Source organism: Dendrobium catenatum, unplaced genomic scaffold, assembly GCF_001605985.2.
Source record: "Dendrobium catenatum unplaced genomic scaffold, ASM160598v2 fragScaff_scaffold_231, whole genome shotgun sequence".
In the NCBI taxonomy this organism is placed as follows: Eukaryota; Viridiplantae; Streptophyta; class Magnoliopsida; order Asparagales; family Orchidaceae; genus Dendrobium; species Dendrobium catenatum.
This window is the reverse complement of record NW_021318693.1, coordinates 5,074,907-5,093,495: the sequence shown is the minus strand read 5'-3', so window position 1 is coordinate 5,093,495 and position 18,589 is coordinate 5,074,907. Positions and strand designations below refer to the sequence as shown.

The following is an 18,589-nucleotide window of genomic DNA, read 5'->3' as shown; positions in this document are numbered from 1 at the left end:
AAGATGCCTATGAGAGTAAGGTTATATTCGGTGGGATTTACTTTTGAATGAAATTAGGGTTAGGAAGTAGTTAGTGGTTAGCCAACCCAATTCCAGCAACCAACTAAGATATGGAACCCTTAGCTCTACTCATAACAACTTCTTTACCATAAGTCCAAATGACTTGAAACAAAAACAAAAACTAATGGAAATGTGACCAGTTATGATCTTCAGACTTTGGTGAATGTTGATGGAGTTTTGATATTTCTTCTTGAATTTTTCCCAATGCTTATCTAAAACTTATCCTCACTTGCTGTAAGCTGAAATTTTTTTTTTTTTTTGGCCTTTAGAACTTTGGATTTTGGTGTGTAAGAGGCCAAATAAAGGTATGGAAATTAAAGTTTTGGGTGTCTACCATGGATTTGAAGCTTTTTATTTTTTTATTTTGGAGGATCTTAAGTCACTCAAGTGAAGGAAAATTACAATTATGTTTGTTATGACTTAGTTTGGCTGATTCTCACAAAAGCCCTAAATGGATGAATTTGTTTGCAAGGAATATTAGGTTTATATTTTTACGGTGTGGGAGATGATGGAATAAACACAACACAAAAGAAAAAATCAGGAAATCCAAACATGAATAAAACATTGCTAATCACTAAAGCAGTGGTCCTAAATAGGATCATCGAACTCTTTTTAGTTTGGTCAACCATGAAAGTCCAACCAAATGATTTTTCCTTCAATTTCACTCATAAAATATCACTAACTTGTTCATTCCACAAATAAAAAAAAATATTTAATGTAAAATAATATGATAGGAATATTTTAAAATTAAGAGAGAGAGAGAGAGAGAGGGGGGAAGAGGATCAGCCACCAAGTGTAAACACCATCACTCATCCCACAAATGCATTATTGGCTCGTCACTACTCCCATGCATAGGCCAGCCACTCAACTCCAATTTAGCCATTCAATAAAATTAATTAAAATGTCTAACACAACACAAAAACATAATAACATTTACAATAACACTTCCCATATGAAACAATACAACAAAGTCACATAAAGACTATAATAACATATTCTAATTCTTGAGTCATAGCTCTAATGAAGCCCTCATAGACTTGAATAATTTAATTGGGCATCCCTTGTCTTAATAAGCTCCATATTTTACATCACTTATGATCACACGCAAACATCCCTGGTCCAACAACGCACTTTGTCCTTCATATTATCCCCGTCATTGGCTTTCAAAATAAGAAAAATAGATATTTCCAGCGGAATATGGTCCATCGAAATCACTGACGACAAATTGGCCATTACAAAATGCATACTTTTTTCGGAAATACCATCAGAAAAGGTTCTATTTCCTCCCATCGTCAAACATTTTCACGTGAAAACGGTGTTCAGGCATCCAAAACTCCATTTTCACGTGAAACGCAGCCATAGCCCCCGCCCTCGATCTCGATCGCCACCGTTCATCGTTCTCGAGCTTCCATTCTCAGTCACATTTGAGTCTTTGTTTTCGATCAAATTCCTCCATTGATTCCTTCGTTATTGATTGTAGCCAAGCCTCCGTTCACTTGTTGTAAGCACATTTATTTGCCTCTTTTCAAACCCTTCTTGCTTACATAATGATTAGAAAAGCAAATATGTAATGTTTAAGAACTGATATATTGTGACTATGGTTTGGACACTATAGCGCTTGATTATCGCATAATGCATTTTGAATAATGTGATTCTTATAATGTCTATATACTTTACCAATTGAGTTCATTTATGTGACTGATACATTCTTTGTGCGTTATTGTAAGATAATTGACGTGAAAAGGAATCTTTTGTCTGAGCTATAGGTTTCCGACATATGTGCTATCGAAAATTGCCATGACGAATTTTAGTGCGAAGTATTTTGCTGGTAATTCCACCATAAATTTTGACGGAATATTCCGCCGGTATTTTTTGCGAAATGTTAGCCCAAGATTCACCAACACAAATAGACACAAATCGTTTTAGATACCACAAAAAATACGTCGGTAAAATCTCATGTGGAAAAAACTTCGACACAAGATTTTTCCGATGCGAGTTTTATCAACAAAATTATTTATGTCAGAAACCCGACGCAAATGTGTATTTTGACTTTTTTTTTCTTTTTCTGGTGAAAAAATCCGCTGGAATGTTGGTGCATTCCTGAGGTGTTTTTCTTGCCGTATAGTTTATTTCATTTTACATCAAACAAAAAAAGTCATTAATTTAGTTCAAAACCAACCAAAAAATATTAAGAAATCAAAATGTTGTTAATTTAATTTACAATGTATTTGGAGTACTCTTATGTGTTGAATACATTCATCTTGTTGTTTTCATTAATACAATAATTAAGAACAATGATTATTTTGAGGAGAAATAATAAAAATAGTTTAAATGAATAAGAGATATCTAAAATTTAATACCTTTGGACGTTAATCATCACAATCCTAATACCTTTTAAAGTATAATTATTCCCATTAAACTCTTTTTTAATAAGTCTACTCATGAGCAAATAAGTTAATGTGACATTAGGTTTGGCTTGGCTTGTTTGTTTATTGAGCTCAATTTAAGAGTTATTGTGACCTAGACAGTGACCACACCTCCATCAATGTCAATGATCGTGTAATAACTATTATTTCATGAATCAATTCATCTCGAGTAGACCTGTCAATATTTGACCCGACCCGTAACCCGAAATTGACAGGTCTAATCTCGATTTTGCTCAAACAAACTCGATAAGAGCTTTTATATGTTACTATTTTTTTGGTGAAATTTAAAATTATTTAAGATTTAATTAATTTCAAAAGAGTCAACATATTCGAGGGAGCTCTACGGCGCTAAGAAGATGGACACTACAACACTACAATGTTGAACAAAAAAATTTTTGTTTATGTTCCTTTTTGGGATGTGATGCATGTTATGTTCTATTTTTGTTTATGTTCCTTCATATGTCACGCGCAAGCGGAGGTGATCAATTGAGTCATAAGTGGAAGTGTTGTTATAAAAAAAAATCAGGCATGTGTCCAGACCATTTGGCTTATGTAGGTTGAAGGTGAGTAATTTAAGACATAAGTAGAAGTTGAGTTATATGCATATATCAAGTCATGCACATATCATAATTCATATGTTGCATGTTATGTTAAGTGAAAAAATTTAAGTGCAAGTGATATTCATGTTGATAAGTATGCACTAGTATTTATATGATAATAAAAGTGATGGTATATGTAAATGTTTACAATGTTTATGTTCAAATGATAAGTTTTGAAATGTTATTTTTTTATGCATGTTTATGTTCAACTGATACCAATGTCATTCTTCTAATAACGTTAAATTAACATTAAGCACGAGTAACACAATGCTAATATTTTATAAGCAGCAAAGTTATATTTTTTTATATAAAATCATTTAAAAATTTTATTTATGAAACTTCAAATAAATATATTGATCTCTATGATAGGGAATTGGGGTAGCCTACTGAACATCTCATTGCTCACGCTATAATATATATTATATTTTAGGAACTAGTGTAATTGAAATATTCTTTTGATAATATAGTTTTATTTATGTATTTTGATGCTTTACCAATATTCTAGACTATTGTACATAATTATTTTGGAACAAAGGAATAATTGTAATTTTGTGCATCTTTTATTTTATTATAATTTTGGATGATTAGTGGCTCTTGTATATAATGTATTAATTATAATGTAATTAGATTCATATATTATTATTTTTTTATTAGACCCAAAGGCATGATTGTAATAACCCCTTAAAGTCTAAAAGATATATTTGACCTACAACAATCAAATAATATTTGAGCAGTTATTATAAGTTTATTTTGTAAATCACCTTTGCCATAACATAGGTATTATTGTGCTAAAATGTTAATCAAAAAATTTTTTTTTTCTTCTAAATTTATGGGTATTATAGATATGAAAATCAGAAGCTTCTTATTTAATTATAATTCCAAAAAAATTGACACATTTCGATACAAGTAGATCGTTTATGACTGTTAGAAGTCTGTTTTGCAAACTATTTTTATCAGAGCATTCTACACATGTTTATCTAACTTTCGAATATTTGTCATATTTTTTAGATATCTGAATATGAAAATATAAAATAATTTATAATAAATCTTCACAAAAAAATTGAACAATTGGTATGATTACCAATGCGTCCTTAAGATATTTTATATAAAAATCTTTTTCCACTTATTAACAACATATGCTTTTCATATTTCATTTGTCATTTCTTTTTTGTTTAACATATAAGAGAACATGGAAAATTAGAAGAACATATACGAGAGAGGAGAGAGAAATTGGGTTTGGATGTCGTAGAACCATTTTTACATTCAGTCAAGTTATGAAATTTATTTGGATCGAGATATGTTACATTTTTCCTATCCCAGATTTCAATAATTCAATATTTTTTGATTTTTTTATCGAATTTATAATTTTGTTATAAAAAAGCAATTTTATCAAATGTTGGTAACTTTTGATATGTTGATAGTACGACTATTATGGTCATTTTAAAGTATTTATTTAAGATTTTCTATGGGGTGATTTTAAAAAGTAACAACTTGTATCAATTTAAAAATTCATTGTGATATCTAAATATAGTGTTTTAGTTCATTTAAATCTTCAAAAACTGTTATACATAATTTCTGGTAATATTATAAAATTATAAAAAAACATAGTTTTCACAAATTATAGAACACCAGGTAGGAAATTATTTGATAGCCATTAGAGCCTTTGTAGACACATAAAACAATACTGTGATTATTTCAACAGTGTACAATGCACTCTATATTTATGATTAAATATTTGAATTGATATTGAGAAGGGATTCGATTGGGGATGGAAATGATTATATTATTTGTTATGTATTAAAAATTATGGAGTTTATGGGCTATATTTATTAAGAATATATTTTGTTGGCGGCTAGTGACGATGATAAGAGATTTTGTTGGCGACGAGAAGGGATTTTGTTGGTGGAGAGAAGAGTTTTTGCCAGCGACAAAAAAAAAAAATTCTATTATTTGTTATATATGAAAAAATTGGGGACTCAGAGCCATTTTGTTAATTACTATGAAATATTTATTTATATTTCAATCAATCTTATTATAGTCTCAGTAGTTTTTTAAATGCTTATAAAAAATTCAATATCTATTTTAGTTTCTTCTTTCCGTACAATGCTTCAATTTATTATTTCAATATTTTCAGCTCTTTTGATTGAAGATATATATTGATTCATGCTTTAGGCTAAGATGACTTTACTGAGTTGTGTTAGCTCACTCTTGATTATGCTACCATTTTCAGTTAGGGAAAGGTTAAGGAGCAAGTTAAGTAGTTTATGATATAAACTGTTATATGTGCCATATATATGACTTTTTTTTTTTGGCTAGTTTAAATTTTTTGCAAGCTTGTCTCTTAATTTTTTATTCTACTTAATGTTGCTAAGCGTTGTTGTAGATAAACCTCAAATTTGTGCATGTATTTTTTTGGATCATATATACATTTTTTTTAAAGATTTAGTCTTCTACTTCATATTGTATTTAGTAAAGGTTATGTGTTGTATAAATTGAAATTTTTTTTTCTCAACACTTTTCTAACTGGATTTTGGAGTCAGTTTCTGATTTTTGCTATGATCAGGCATGATATAACCTGTGTGGTATCGAGCCATATCGGTTTGGGTCATGACAATAACAAACCATGTGTATGTGCTCTTATTTTTTTTATGCACATGCTAAACCAAGCTTGTGACCGCATGCAGAAATCATGAGTTCATACACACGCCTTCATCTTTCACATTGTCTACATCATGGGTTTTTTCGTGCCTTATAATTTAATTCATTTTCTAGGCAACCTTACACAAAATATATTTCATTAATTTACTTTAATATTAACCAAACAATATTAAAAATAAGCAATATATTGTGAATTCAATTTACAATGTTGTTGGAGTGCTCTTCTATCCATAATACTTGCAACCTAATCACCATTTAAATTGTTGTTGTTAGAAAATTATAAGAAGAATGATGATTTAGAGTTGAAATAATAAAAAATAATTTCGATAAAGTAGAGAGATATGCATTATAATAACTTTGTACTTGAATCATTAAATCCTAATTCCTTTGAAGTATATTTCATACTATTTTTTTTTTTCTTTTTTAAATAAGCTATCTCACAAGCTAATGAGTCAAGATGAGACTAACTCGGGCTTACTTGTTAGTTTATTAACCTCAACTTATAAGCCATTTATCATGCTAAGTCAAGCTATCTCAAAAGTCATAGCTACCATTGTTCGATTAAACTATAGCTATAAATATTCAAATAAACCAATTAGTTCAACTACTATGTTGAGGTGTTATTTGGCATAAGAGGAAATATCATCCAAAATTTAGTAATACCTATGAGAGAAGAAGCTAGTAAGTTATATATGAAATAAAACAAATGAATGTTTTTTTAATATTTCATAAATGATTGTGCAATATTTCAAGTGGGATATAAGCACTTTAAAGTTATATTCATATAAAAAATTGAGAATATTTGACCAAGTAAAAAAAAAAAAAAAAGAGAGAGGATATTTTAAGTAATAGTGCTATTAAGAGTAGGGATGTATCCATAAATTTTTATTAATAGGGGCACAAATTAATGATTTCTAAAATATTTTGAAAATTTTTAGATAATTTGTTTTCTCTTTTATAGATATATAAATTATTAAATTAATATTTAAATTTTATTAATAAATTAAATAAAAAGTAATTAAGAGTAAATTACTTTGTGACTCACTAGATGAGAGGTCAATCAACAGAGCAGGAGATATTGTGTTCGATCCACACAAGTATATTTGCTTTGTTTTTTAAATTAAAAATCAATTATTATGTAAGTTGTAGGTGTTATGTGATGGGCCAGGTATTGGGGCGCTTTGTATGTTTTAGCTTTTAAAATAAAATGAACTGTAATTTTCAACTGCTATGTAACGAGCTAGTGGGCCCCCACTATGGCTCTACCCTTGACGATGAATGTTAAAATTCTTGATCTCAACTCCAACACTAAATACCAACATACAACTTAGGTTTTGTTTGAGACAGTTTTTTCCCTGATTATAAAAATAGTTTTTTAATACAAAAATTAAAATTTTCGTACTAAAAAGCTGCTTTAAGAAGTGATAAAAAAGGCATCACAAATAAAGCCTTAATATCTACACTAATTCTCCATAGTACTTATTCTCATGAAAGATGAGAGCCAAGTTGAGCAAATATCATTTATTGAAAAAAGGTATAAAAAGAAAAAAGAAACAAGAGCAAAATCTCAAAAAGAAGTTATAAAAATATAAAACAAAATATAACAATTAAGAACCTAAGAAAAAAAAAAAAAACTCAGAGAAACACAATGCATTGAGCACCACAATTATGATAAAGGTTCCATCCAAGATAATATAATGACATAACAAAGCATATATATCTGAAGAAGGATGTTATCATTGTTTGAAAAAAAAAAAGAAAATAAATAAAAACTTGTTTAAGCATCATATCCTTAATCCTTATACAAGCAATTGCATTCATAGAAGCAAAGGATAATAATAGAAATACACAGTAGCAAAAACTAATCCCCTTTTTGTCGTTTTTTGTAGACACAGTATGGTCGCGTGCACTGAACCATTTTGCGTCAATCCGGAGTCATGAAAGTTTCAATCACAGTCACAGTCTATATATGCTCTCCTCAGTCTGCCTCAGCTGATCAGCTCTTGGTTGGCAGGCTTCAAGCACAGAAACCGGTGATCTAGCCCCGAAACTTTGCCGGTAAGTTTAAAAAAATTTATCAATTATTGATTTAAGATTCCGGCCCAGTTTCTACAATCCTTTGAACTTGTGTTCAAACTATCCTTATTGGCTGTCATTTGGAATTTCGTGAATGCCGTTTTGTTTGGGCTGAAGCGTTTCTGATGATGACTGCTGGAATGGGCCAAGCCCTCATTTTACCCAAAAAAAAATGATGACTGCTGGGCGACGCTGCTGCAGAAGAATTTCACGAGTTATGGAGTTTTCTCCATTATGAGACTTGTGGACTTTTCTTCTTCTTCGCAGCACCGATTCGCCCGCTAGGTTTATTGGGCGAAGTTCAGTCACCGTTGACCAAAGGAGCGAACTTTACCAACGCTTTGGCATGTCGGGACGGTTTCCTCTGCACTTCTAGGTTTTGTTGAAAAATATGAAATTTTCGGTCCCGAAAAACATTGTTTTGTACTGGCATATAGGATTCGTAGGTTTTACACTTCCCGTTTTTAATCTTTGCCTTGCAACCCTAGCTTTTTATCCGTGTCCTAATCACTTATCCAGAAGATGTCACGGAACAATAGTAAGCAGGGTTGTCTTCCGTTAGAATTGTTTTGCCTATGCTTAAAATGACCGGTGATGTTGGTTTATTGAGATAGGTTTATCACTATGAAGTATAAACTCAAGGTTATGCATGTTGATGGGCTTGTTTCTTGTTTAAAGGATGATTACCAATTCATATTATTTCAACAATTTATCTTTTTAGGAGCTTGGTCCTCAAGAGTTAACTTTCAAGGGGGTTTGTAGCAATGGGAAATTCTTTCGAAATCCGGAGGGATCACAAATCACTCAGATGCATATGTCTTTGCCTATTGCTTCTGATAGTTTCACAGAATGTTAGTGCAGAAAGCTCATATTTGATTGGGCTGGGGAGCTATGACATTACAGGACCTGCAGCTGATGTTAACATGATGGGATATGCTAATATGGAACAGATTGTATCTGGAGTTCACTTCAGACTAAGAGCTCGTGCATTTATAGTTGCTGAGCCTGGTGGGAGTCGAGTGGTTTTTGTGAACCTCGATGCATGCATGGCATCCCAAATTGTTACCATTAAAGTAATTGAAAGATTAAAATCCAGGTGTGGTTCATTTTCTGATTTCAGAAACCGATCTTTAATATTGATTGTTTTTTTTTTACCATGTTACTGTCTTGTTATCCCATACTTTTAGTAGTTTTAGTGCATAAACCAGTCTGGCATGGAGCATGGTCTACAATTTGTTGAATACTACTTTATGCTTGGCAAGGTTGTGGATTTTTTCTATTTTAATTGGTACTTGTCATTTCGGTGAATTTATGAGCTTAATCAAGGCTATTAAGGCAGTCATTTACTATTCATTATCACCATCATTGACCTTATTTCCGAATTGTTGACCAACTTTATGTACCTTTATCATACACTTATTCATATTGAGTGTCATATAAGGAGTATTTGTGCCATCTTTTTTTTTGCACCACTTCTAGCAATTTTACCTTGATCTGCTGCTTTTTAATTTCTTTATTTATACGTCCCAATCTTCTTGAGGAATCATCTATCCTCTCTTGTTTGTGTCTAAACCACTAGAATGACCTGAATATATTTTCTTCCACCTTATCTTGTAGGTTTTGCTAAGACAACTTATCTAAGATAATTTATTGCCACTTCATCCTAGGGGTGTCAATTTCGGGTCACGGGTCGGGTTCGGGTCGAACCCGGAACTGACCCGGGTTCGAACGGGTCGACCCTAACCCGACTCGGGTAGACAGACGGGTCGGAAAACCGAACCCGGACCCGACCCGGCGGGTTGCCGGGTTGACACGACCCGACCCGGACCCGAACCCGACCCGTTTTGAAATCGGGTCGGGTTCAACCCGAATTTTCCGGGTCGGGTCCGGGTCGGGTTTTCATGTCGTGTCAAATATTGACACCCCTACTTCATCCTTCATAGTTTACGATGCATCCTTTTTAATATTCCATTATGTCATACTCAATTTAGTTATCATTGGATTTTTTTTATTATCCATACTATATATCTATACCACATAACAAGCTTAATTCCAAAATGGTGGATGATCCGATTTCCACAACCTTGAAAGGAGGAGAAAGAGATAATGAAGAAGAACCACGAACCCGACCATCTTCAAGGTTGGTGGGTGATCCGATTTCCCTCTCCTAGGGATTTCTCTCTCAAGCACTCTCAAGATCTCACAAAGAAATCAAACAAGGGAAATTTTTTTATCATTCAGTCATTAAACCTTAGAAGAGAAACATAAGGGCTATAAATAGCCTCGTACAAAAGGACTCAAAAATAAAAAGACGACCATGCCCTTAGGGCTTACATACGATCTCCCTTAAGTAAGGGGTAAAAGCGAAAAACAAATACAACATAAATAATAAGAGACAAATAAAATAAGAAATGATAAATACCTGAATTACATCGACTCGATTGTGGCCGTAGATCGACGGCCACGCCTTTGATATACTTTCAACGCTCTGATGTCCCCATCAATATCTTTATTAATATTAATGTGTCTTTGGAACTGATCATCTTTTTAATTCTCATGATACTTACTCAATGCCTTTCCATGCTCAGTAAAAATATGAAAACTTCTTCTTTCACTATCTACACTTTTTTCGTTAATCTGTCTCCTTAGCTGATCACAGGGAAAATAGTATTGAATTGACATCACAAAGAGTGGGCTTATTTTGAAGAAAGGCATGTTTCTTTATCTTTATTTTGTTCTACGAAGTCAAAATGCAAAATATAAAATAATTATTGTCTTGGACCTTTAGAAGTTGTTGTTTAGGTGATTAATCTAACATGAACAAATAGTTATTGCAGTTTGGTTGGTCTATTTTTCATTAAATCAATCAGCTAAACTAAGAATATTTCCAGGCTTCAACATGCAAAAGCTATATTGTTGTTTCGTTTTACATACTCGATAATATTTGATCTCATTGGTTTGGCTTTCTCTTGGCAGGTATGGTGGCTTATATGATGAAAGAAATGTAGCAATCAGTGGAATTCATACACATGCTGGCCCTGGAGGTTATCTACAATATGTTGTTTATATTGTGACTTCACTTGGGTTTGTTCGACAGTCATTTGATGTCATTGTTGATGGGATTGAGAAAGCCATCATACAAGCTCATGACAACTTGCGTCCTGGGTCAATATTTATAAACCGGGGTATGCCTTTCATGAGTTTGTTGTGTATATTAATTTTGATTCTATGTTATAATAGGCTTTATTATTAGTTGATGAAATTTTTTTATTGTTTGATCCTGACTTGCTTGGTTTTTCTTTATGATTTTGAGCCTTTCTTTCGTATGCATAGGATCCACTTTTTATTAGGCTGCATGCTGATGATGGTAAAATATTTTGTTGTTGCTAGGACTTCAATGCCATTCCATTTCATCTGTTTCTTTGTTTATTCACTTCTGATTTTTTGGTAGTAGTCTTGTGTTGTCTTGTTTATATAACATATTTGTTTCACAAAAAATCTTCTGATTTCTTAGTTTTATTTATCTATTGATAAGAATTTTCCTTTTTTCCTTGCTTATCTTTCCTTTTTGTTTTGTCTATTGGAATTCCCTTTTTCAAATGTTCCTGAAAAATTCTTTCTGCTGCCTCTTTAGTCAGCTTGGGCTCGGAATGCATTAGGAATTTGATTTCAAGCAGGACTTTGTAAATAGTGCTTATGATTCATTTCTAAGCAGGCTCAGTAGCATGCCAATTGAGTGTTAGTCAACCCAAGGAGTTGGAAATAATGTTCTTTATTTCTATTTAAGCTACTTTTCAGCTTATGGGCTTCCTCATTGGCTTATTCTGATGTTTCTTGATTTTATCCAAATTTTATTTCTGTTAGAAACTTCATCATATTATAATTCTAGGAACACATGTTCCCTCTTTACTCCATATTTGTTGACACGATCCGTGGTTAACGTGGATACTTTACTTGCCAGGAGAGCTTCTTGATGCTGGTGTCAACCGAAGTCCAAGTGCATATCTTAATAATCCTCCTGAAGAAAGAAAGAAATACAAGTATGATGTTGATAAGGAAATGACCCTACTGAAGTTTGTAGACAAAGAATGGGGTCCTGTTGGTAGTTTTAATTGGTTTGCTACTCATGGGACATCTATGAGTCGTACAAATTCACTGATAAGTGGAGACAACAAGGGAGCTGCTGCTCGTTTTATGGAGGACTGGTTTGAGAAGGTTCATGGAGAGGCAACCGACATAAAATCTGAAGTTTCAATTAATGATAGCCTAGAAAGTGGATTCCCTCGGAAATTGTCCAGCATAACCCCCCAGTTGCACGAAAACTGTATGTTTAAGCAATGCACTTGACTCAGGCTCTCATATTTTTTGTGATAAAATGAAAATTCACATGCTCTTTGTTTTAAGAGAACTTTCAACATGTTTTCTGCAGATTCCATGTTGAAGCTGCTTGCTATGTCGTTTCCGGCAAATAATGGTAGCCAAGTACCTCGTACCTTTAGTACTACACATCGTGTAAGAAGTACCTTTAGTCAGGGAGTTGGAGCAAAATTTGTTTCTGCTTTTTGTCAATCAAATTGTGGGGATGTAAGTCCAAATGTTCTTGGAGCTTTCTGCATAGACACTGGCTTACCTTGTGATTTCAACCACAGTACTTGCAATGGAAAGAATGAATTGTGTTACAGTCGTGGTCCTGGGTATATATATATATTTTTACTGGCTAGTGCCTTATAAGCTTTTCTTTGAATGCATTTCAAACAATGAGTATTGATTTATCAGGTATCCAGATGAATTCGAGAGTACACGCATCATTGGAGATAGACAGTATAAGAAGGCTGTTGATTTGTTCACGGCAGCATCAGAACAGATCAGTGGGAAAATTGACTATCATCATACTTACTTGAATTTATCAAATCTAGAGGTTACTATTCCTTCTATTAATGGTCAAGAAGTGGTCAGAACATGCCCTGCTTCCATGGGTTTTGGTTTTGCAGCTGGAACCACTGATGGTCCTGGAGCTTTTGATTTTAGCCAAGGAGATGACAAGGTTAGTTAAGTGGTTTCATCATTGAGAGTAACTGCTTACCAAGCTTTTCTTCATGATATGATGTGCTTTTGATCAGGGAAATGCATTTTGGAAGCTGGTGAGAAACGTACTAAAAACACCTAGTAAAGAGCAAATTGATTGTCAGCATCCAAAGCCAATTCTATTGGATACTGGTGACATGAAAGAGCCATATGATTGGGCGGTAAGAATGCTTTTTGCTTAAGCTTTTTCTTTTCTCTTTTCTTTTTGGCATGAATGCTTATAGATGATATGCACAATGAAAATGGCTATGTATCTAATGTACAAGTCTGATATTGGGACTTTCATGCATATGCATGCTTGGTTAATTGTATCTATGTGGAAGGTTTGTTGGTAGGGGATTCTCAGGATGAGGGAGAGAGGGTTTCAGAGTGTTTTCTTGGATGGGATCAGGATTACTTATTTTGCTAGCTGGTGTTTTGTGCTTTTTCTTCATTTTCCTTTCTTTCTAGGATGGAGATGGGAAGTTGAATTTAGAACTTTAGATGGCGCAGTTAAGGAACTTAGCACCAGTTGTAATACTTATGTAAATTCTTTAGAACTTGAATCTCATTTATAAGCTGTCAGTACTTTAATTTGTCCATGATATCTTGTTGCTGATGTTGGTAACTGGGACTTGCATCATTATTGGTGCTGAACTGCTGATTGGTTGGCCTCAATTCTGCCAATATTTTAGCAGACGACAAAAACAACATCAACCTGTTATCCATCGGTTGCATGAATCCTTTTTTTCCATTGTGCCCAAATAAGAGTCAAATTCTCATTTAAATTTAATAAAAAAATGTGATTTCTAATATTTTTCTACCTCTACCATTTTTAACATAGGCCAATTCTAATACATCAACTCTTTTAATCGGGTCATTGGAAGACCGACGTTTAATGTGACCAGACCATCTAAGGAGACTCTCTAATTTTATATGCCACTAGAACTACTCCAACATTTTCACATATATACTTGTTTCGCATTCCGTCTCTAATAATAAAGCCACTCATCCCCCTAAGCATCCTCATATCTGCAACACTTGACTTTATTTTATGCTTCTCTTTTAATAGATAACATTCAGTGCCATAAAACATTGCAGGTCTCACCACCATCTTATAGAATTTTCTCTCATTTTTGAGGGGTACTTTTCTATCACACAATAGACTCGATGCATTCTTCTAACCATCTAACTTGAATTCTACTAATAAAATCCCCATCTATTTCATCATCATTTTGAACAATAGATCCGAGATATCTAAAACTTGTACTTTTATTAATGACTTGACGCTCAAAATCACAATCTCCCTACTTGATTTATTACTACTAAAATTACACTCCATGTATTTTGTTTTAGGTCTCTCAAAAGAAAACCTTTACACTTTAAGCTTGACCTCCATAATTCAAGTTTACCTTCAACTCTATGTAAAGTCTTATTAACAAGAAGAATATCATCAATCAAAAGCATACACCAAGGTAGATCCTCGTACAATATATAGTAAGAACATCCATAACTAAAGTAAAAAGATATGGGCCTAAAGTTGATCCTTGATGTAATCCAACTTAAATAGGAAAATACTTGGTCGAAGTACCTTGTGCTTGAACACAAGTAACAGTTCCTTTATACATATCCTTGATGACTTGAATATTTTAGATGAAAAGTAAAACTTTATTTAGAAGGTTTTTGAACAATCCCTCTCAATCAATTAATACCTTTGTTCATCCATCTATTATTCATTTAATGTAGCAAGTGAAGTTGGGTCAATCTGTTTTTTTTATAGCATATGCGTTGCTTATCATCTTCATCAATAACCTTTCTACTAATGGTAGATACTGCATGGAGAGGTTGAAGAGAAAAGAAAAAAAAAAAAAGATGCTATTAAACTGAACAAATTATTTGCTGACACCCATGCATAAGTGTATAACTTTACTCATCAGTGCTCTATTTTTCATTATTCCTTTGATATCTTAATTGTTGATAACTATTGCTGCTAATGCTTTCGTATTGCTGCATCTATACTTGTTTTCACCATAACTTCACCTAGTTGGGTCTGCACTGGCCATGGTCTGCCTTTATCAATTAACAATGCCGAACTGTTATAATATAATTAGCTTTGGTTTCTTTTCTAGCAGATAATGGGCAGATATCATACTGAAAAAAAGCACTATATCTCTCATAATATGTTCTTAATATTTTTTAAATCTATTTCAGAACTTTTCAAGACTGGTAAATTTTAATAGGGCATTTGTCATTGGTAATTCTAAGCATATTTATTTATTTATTTATTTATTTAATAATTCTAAGCATATCATAATATAAGTGATCACAAAGTTTTGCAGTTTCATAATATCGCTAATTGTTCCTTTTTTGTTTGATTTTTTTCCAGCCTTCAATTCTTCCAATTCAAATAATTAGAATTGGACAATTGGTCATCCTTTGTGTGCCTGGAGGTATGCATATTATTGCTGCATCTTATTCACTCATTTTGTTTCAACATGGCACTTACTCATTGATTAAATTAGTCCTGCTTTTTCTAAGCTTATCACCTGTGAGACCATTATTTGTGTTGAAAAATTCTCTATTGAAAATGTATTTCATTAATGTCATCTTCTACAAGCGCTAGTATTTTCTGAAAGTAAGTTTCATCTAGTTGTTTCATCTTGTGGCCTTACAGAGTTCTTTTCCTAGTGTGGATCACCTTAACCACGTTTGACTTCATCTTTTCCTATCCGTTGTTATATTTTTTGCCCTACGTATGGTGTTTTCAATGCATACGGACAATCTATCATTGATTTTCATCTTTATTCCAATCAAATGTCAACTTTTCTTTCAGAGTTTTCTACAATGGCTGGTAGGCGTTTACGTGATGCTGTAAAAACTGTACTTGCCAGTAGCAGCTCTGGAGAATTTGATGAGAATGTGCATGTTGTACTTGCTGGGCTGACGAACTCATATTCTCAATACATCACTACATTTGAAGAGTATGAGATCCAAAGATACGAGGTATGTGGAAAATTACTCAAATATTGGTTTCATCAACTCTGAAATGTCCTTGTGTTCCAGCAGGATTATGCCTTTCTCATTTCTTCATGTGCAACAGCACTATTCGCTTATTAATTCTCAGTTCACGAGTGTATAACCTGTTGTATATGTTTCATAATGTTTTGCATCGTCCTCCTCTTCAAGATTGTCTTTAGCCCAATCATTCTGTATCAGTTTAGAAATTCATTGTTTTCATTCATCATTTTTAAGTGTTGGATTGACATTTTCAATTAAATCCTCATAAAAAACCACGTTAGCTTTTCCTTCCTACCACTTTTCATCCTAATAATTGAGCAACCTGTAGACTGTCGAACTTCTAAAATCTTCTAATTGATAGCTTTGGAGCATGGAGTGAATAGGTGGACTCAACAAGGGGGTGTGACATGCTTTGAGATTGAGATGAACCAAAAGTATGATGAATAGATAGAAAGCCTATCTACTTCCGATGAAGCATCGACTTGATAGGTTGACTCAACAAGAGTTAAGGAAAACTTTGAGAAATAAAATATGGATATGACAAAATATACTGACTAAATTGATAAATCTCCTACCCGTTACCGATGAAGCATGGACTTGACTAGTAGACTCAACAGATGATATGGTAAATTTTGAGAAATAGGATATGAATACCTTAAATTATAAAGAATAGATAGATATAACCTGTTCACTTTTTGGGCCGTTATGAATTAAAGAAATGCATGCACTTGATATAGAACTAAATGATTGGAGATCTAAAGAATGTTTATCACTAGCTTGTGCAAGTGAAGATAATTAATTTTAGATTTGTATATTGGAGCATAAGAATGGAATTTTTAGATAAAGAAATTTTGAAGTTTTGAGCAATAGGATAATCAAATGATTGGTGGTCTAAAGAATGATGATCTTTAGCTAGTGCAAATAAAGAGTTATGGTTTTAGATTTATATATTGGAGCTTAAAAAAATTTAAATTCGTAGATAAAGAAAATGAATACTATCTTTATTTGTGTGTTAATTTTATTTTATTGTTTCATTTTCTATTCCCTTATACAATGATGTAGTGGATCGTCGGAAGATGCGACCTGCAAGAACGATTTGGGTTTTCCCAATCCAGGGAAGAAGAATAAGAAGCTTTCCAAAGCTTTAACAAAGGGATAATATCATTCAATGCCTTTTCTTCTACAAGACCTCCTACTTATAAGACCAAAAGAGCATTCTAGAAGGAAATAACAACAAACTAGATAAAGTACTCCTAAGGAACCATTCTAGCTTAAAATGCACCGCATCATTCTCCCCTTGCGTAAAAAGAGCTCGACTCCGTTCGAGGCTCTATAACTAGAAGGGAGGTAAGGTGGCAACAAATTCCTGGATCGAAGACTTTGAATGCGGACTTTGAAATTGCCACATGACGAGGCTTCCCCCAATCCAAGTGATGAACCTTGTGCTCATTTTCATCAAATGAAGAAAGATTTCCAATTCTCTCTGCACCATTACTGTCATCAACTTCGTTGGATTTGCTGCTCATTATCTCACTAGAAGAATTGATAGAGAAGTCGCCATAAGCATTCAAAGTAACTTTATGAGTGGGAACAATCTTTCTTTCAGCACCAACAATAAGCATTACATCAGAAAAGTCCCAGCTCTCTAGAAAATTCGATAGTTCCCATTTACCAAGGCCATCATGATTAATGTCAAGGATTGCAAACTCCTTACCACTTTCCACTTGATACTCTTTGCAGCCCTTGAGTTCAATAATAAGGAAGAGCTGCAACGGGGTCCTCAAGGGAAGGATGCCCTCAAGAGCTTGATCATGGCTTTTAGTATACGCAATACATTTCTCTAACCATCTCCTATTTTTAAGCGTGTGCACAATATCTCCCATCCTCCACTTCTCATCTTGTAATTTAAGAATTTCGATCCATTTATCAGGAACTGCCATTTGAAGACAGTAATCAAAACCAATGCCACCATCTTCAACAGGGATGCAGAATTTTGTAGTGACATATTGTCAAACAGTTTGAGAGCATTGCGCTGGATCGGCTTTGACAGTAGAATTCTGACCAGAAATTTTCACACCTGTAGTGAAAATACTTCGAGTACCACATCCAGTAGCATTGCAATACACTTCCACGTCATTTATATTTATTTCAGGAATGCTAAAGGCAAGAAGATCATGACATACCGTGAGAAAGGAAGCCTCTGATATGAAAATATCATTGTGTTCATCTTCATCATTAACACATTGATGCGGGTATGGATCATTTATGCAGATGTCCTCAACACTGGAGTCGGAACAGGCAGCAAGACTGGAATCTGGTCGTGAGAGATCCTGCTCAAAGACTCGACCTGCAAAAGGATTTCGTTCCCAATCCAGGAAGAAGAAGAAAGCAAGCTTCAAAGCTTACAAAGGGTAATATCATTCAATGCCTTTCTCTACAAGACCTCCAACTTATAAGACCAAAAGAGCATTCTAGAAGAAAATAACAACAACTAAGTAAAGTACTCCTAAGAAACCAATTCTAGCTTAAAATGCACCGCATCATTCTCACCCTTGCGTAAAAAGAGCTCGGACTCCGTTCGAGGCTCTATAACTAGAAGGGAGGTAAGTGGCAACAAATTCCTGGATCGAGACTTTGAATGCGACTTTGAAAATTACCACATGACGAGGCTTCCCAAATCCAGGCATT

The 18,589-nt window shown here is 33.5% G+C and overlaps 1 protein-coding gene across 1 annotated transcript in view; it reads left to right on the top strand.

Annotated features, from left to right (window-relative positions):
- Window positions 1-7,654: 7,654 nt before the first annotated feature.
- LOC110097537 (neutral ceramidase 2) overlaps window positions 7,655-18,589 on the top strand; it is a 25,536-nt gene continuing 14,601 nt past the window's right edge. The window contains exons 1-9 of the mRNA XM_020823969.2: window positions 7,655-7,801; window positions 8,541-8,915; window positions 10,796-11,004; window positions 11,781-12,143; window positions 12,249-12,513; window positions 12,596-12,863; window positions 12,940-13,065; window positions 15,270-15,333; window positions 15,717-15,886. Coding sequence (XP_020679628.1) covers window positions 8,584-8,915; window positions 10,796-11,004; window positions 11,781-12,143; window positions 12,249-12,513; window positions 12,596-12,863; window positions 12,940-13,065; window positions 15,270-15,333; window positions 15,717-15,886 — 1,797 coding nt within the window. The 5' untranslated portion in view covers window positions 7,655-7,801; window positions 8,541-8,583. The remainder of the gene's footprint in view (window positions 7,802-8,540; window positions 8,916-10,795; window positions 11,005-11,780; window positions 12,144-12,248; window positions 12,514-12,595; window positions 12,864-12,939; window positions 13,066-15,269; window positions 15,334-15,716; window positions 15,887-18,589) is intronic.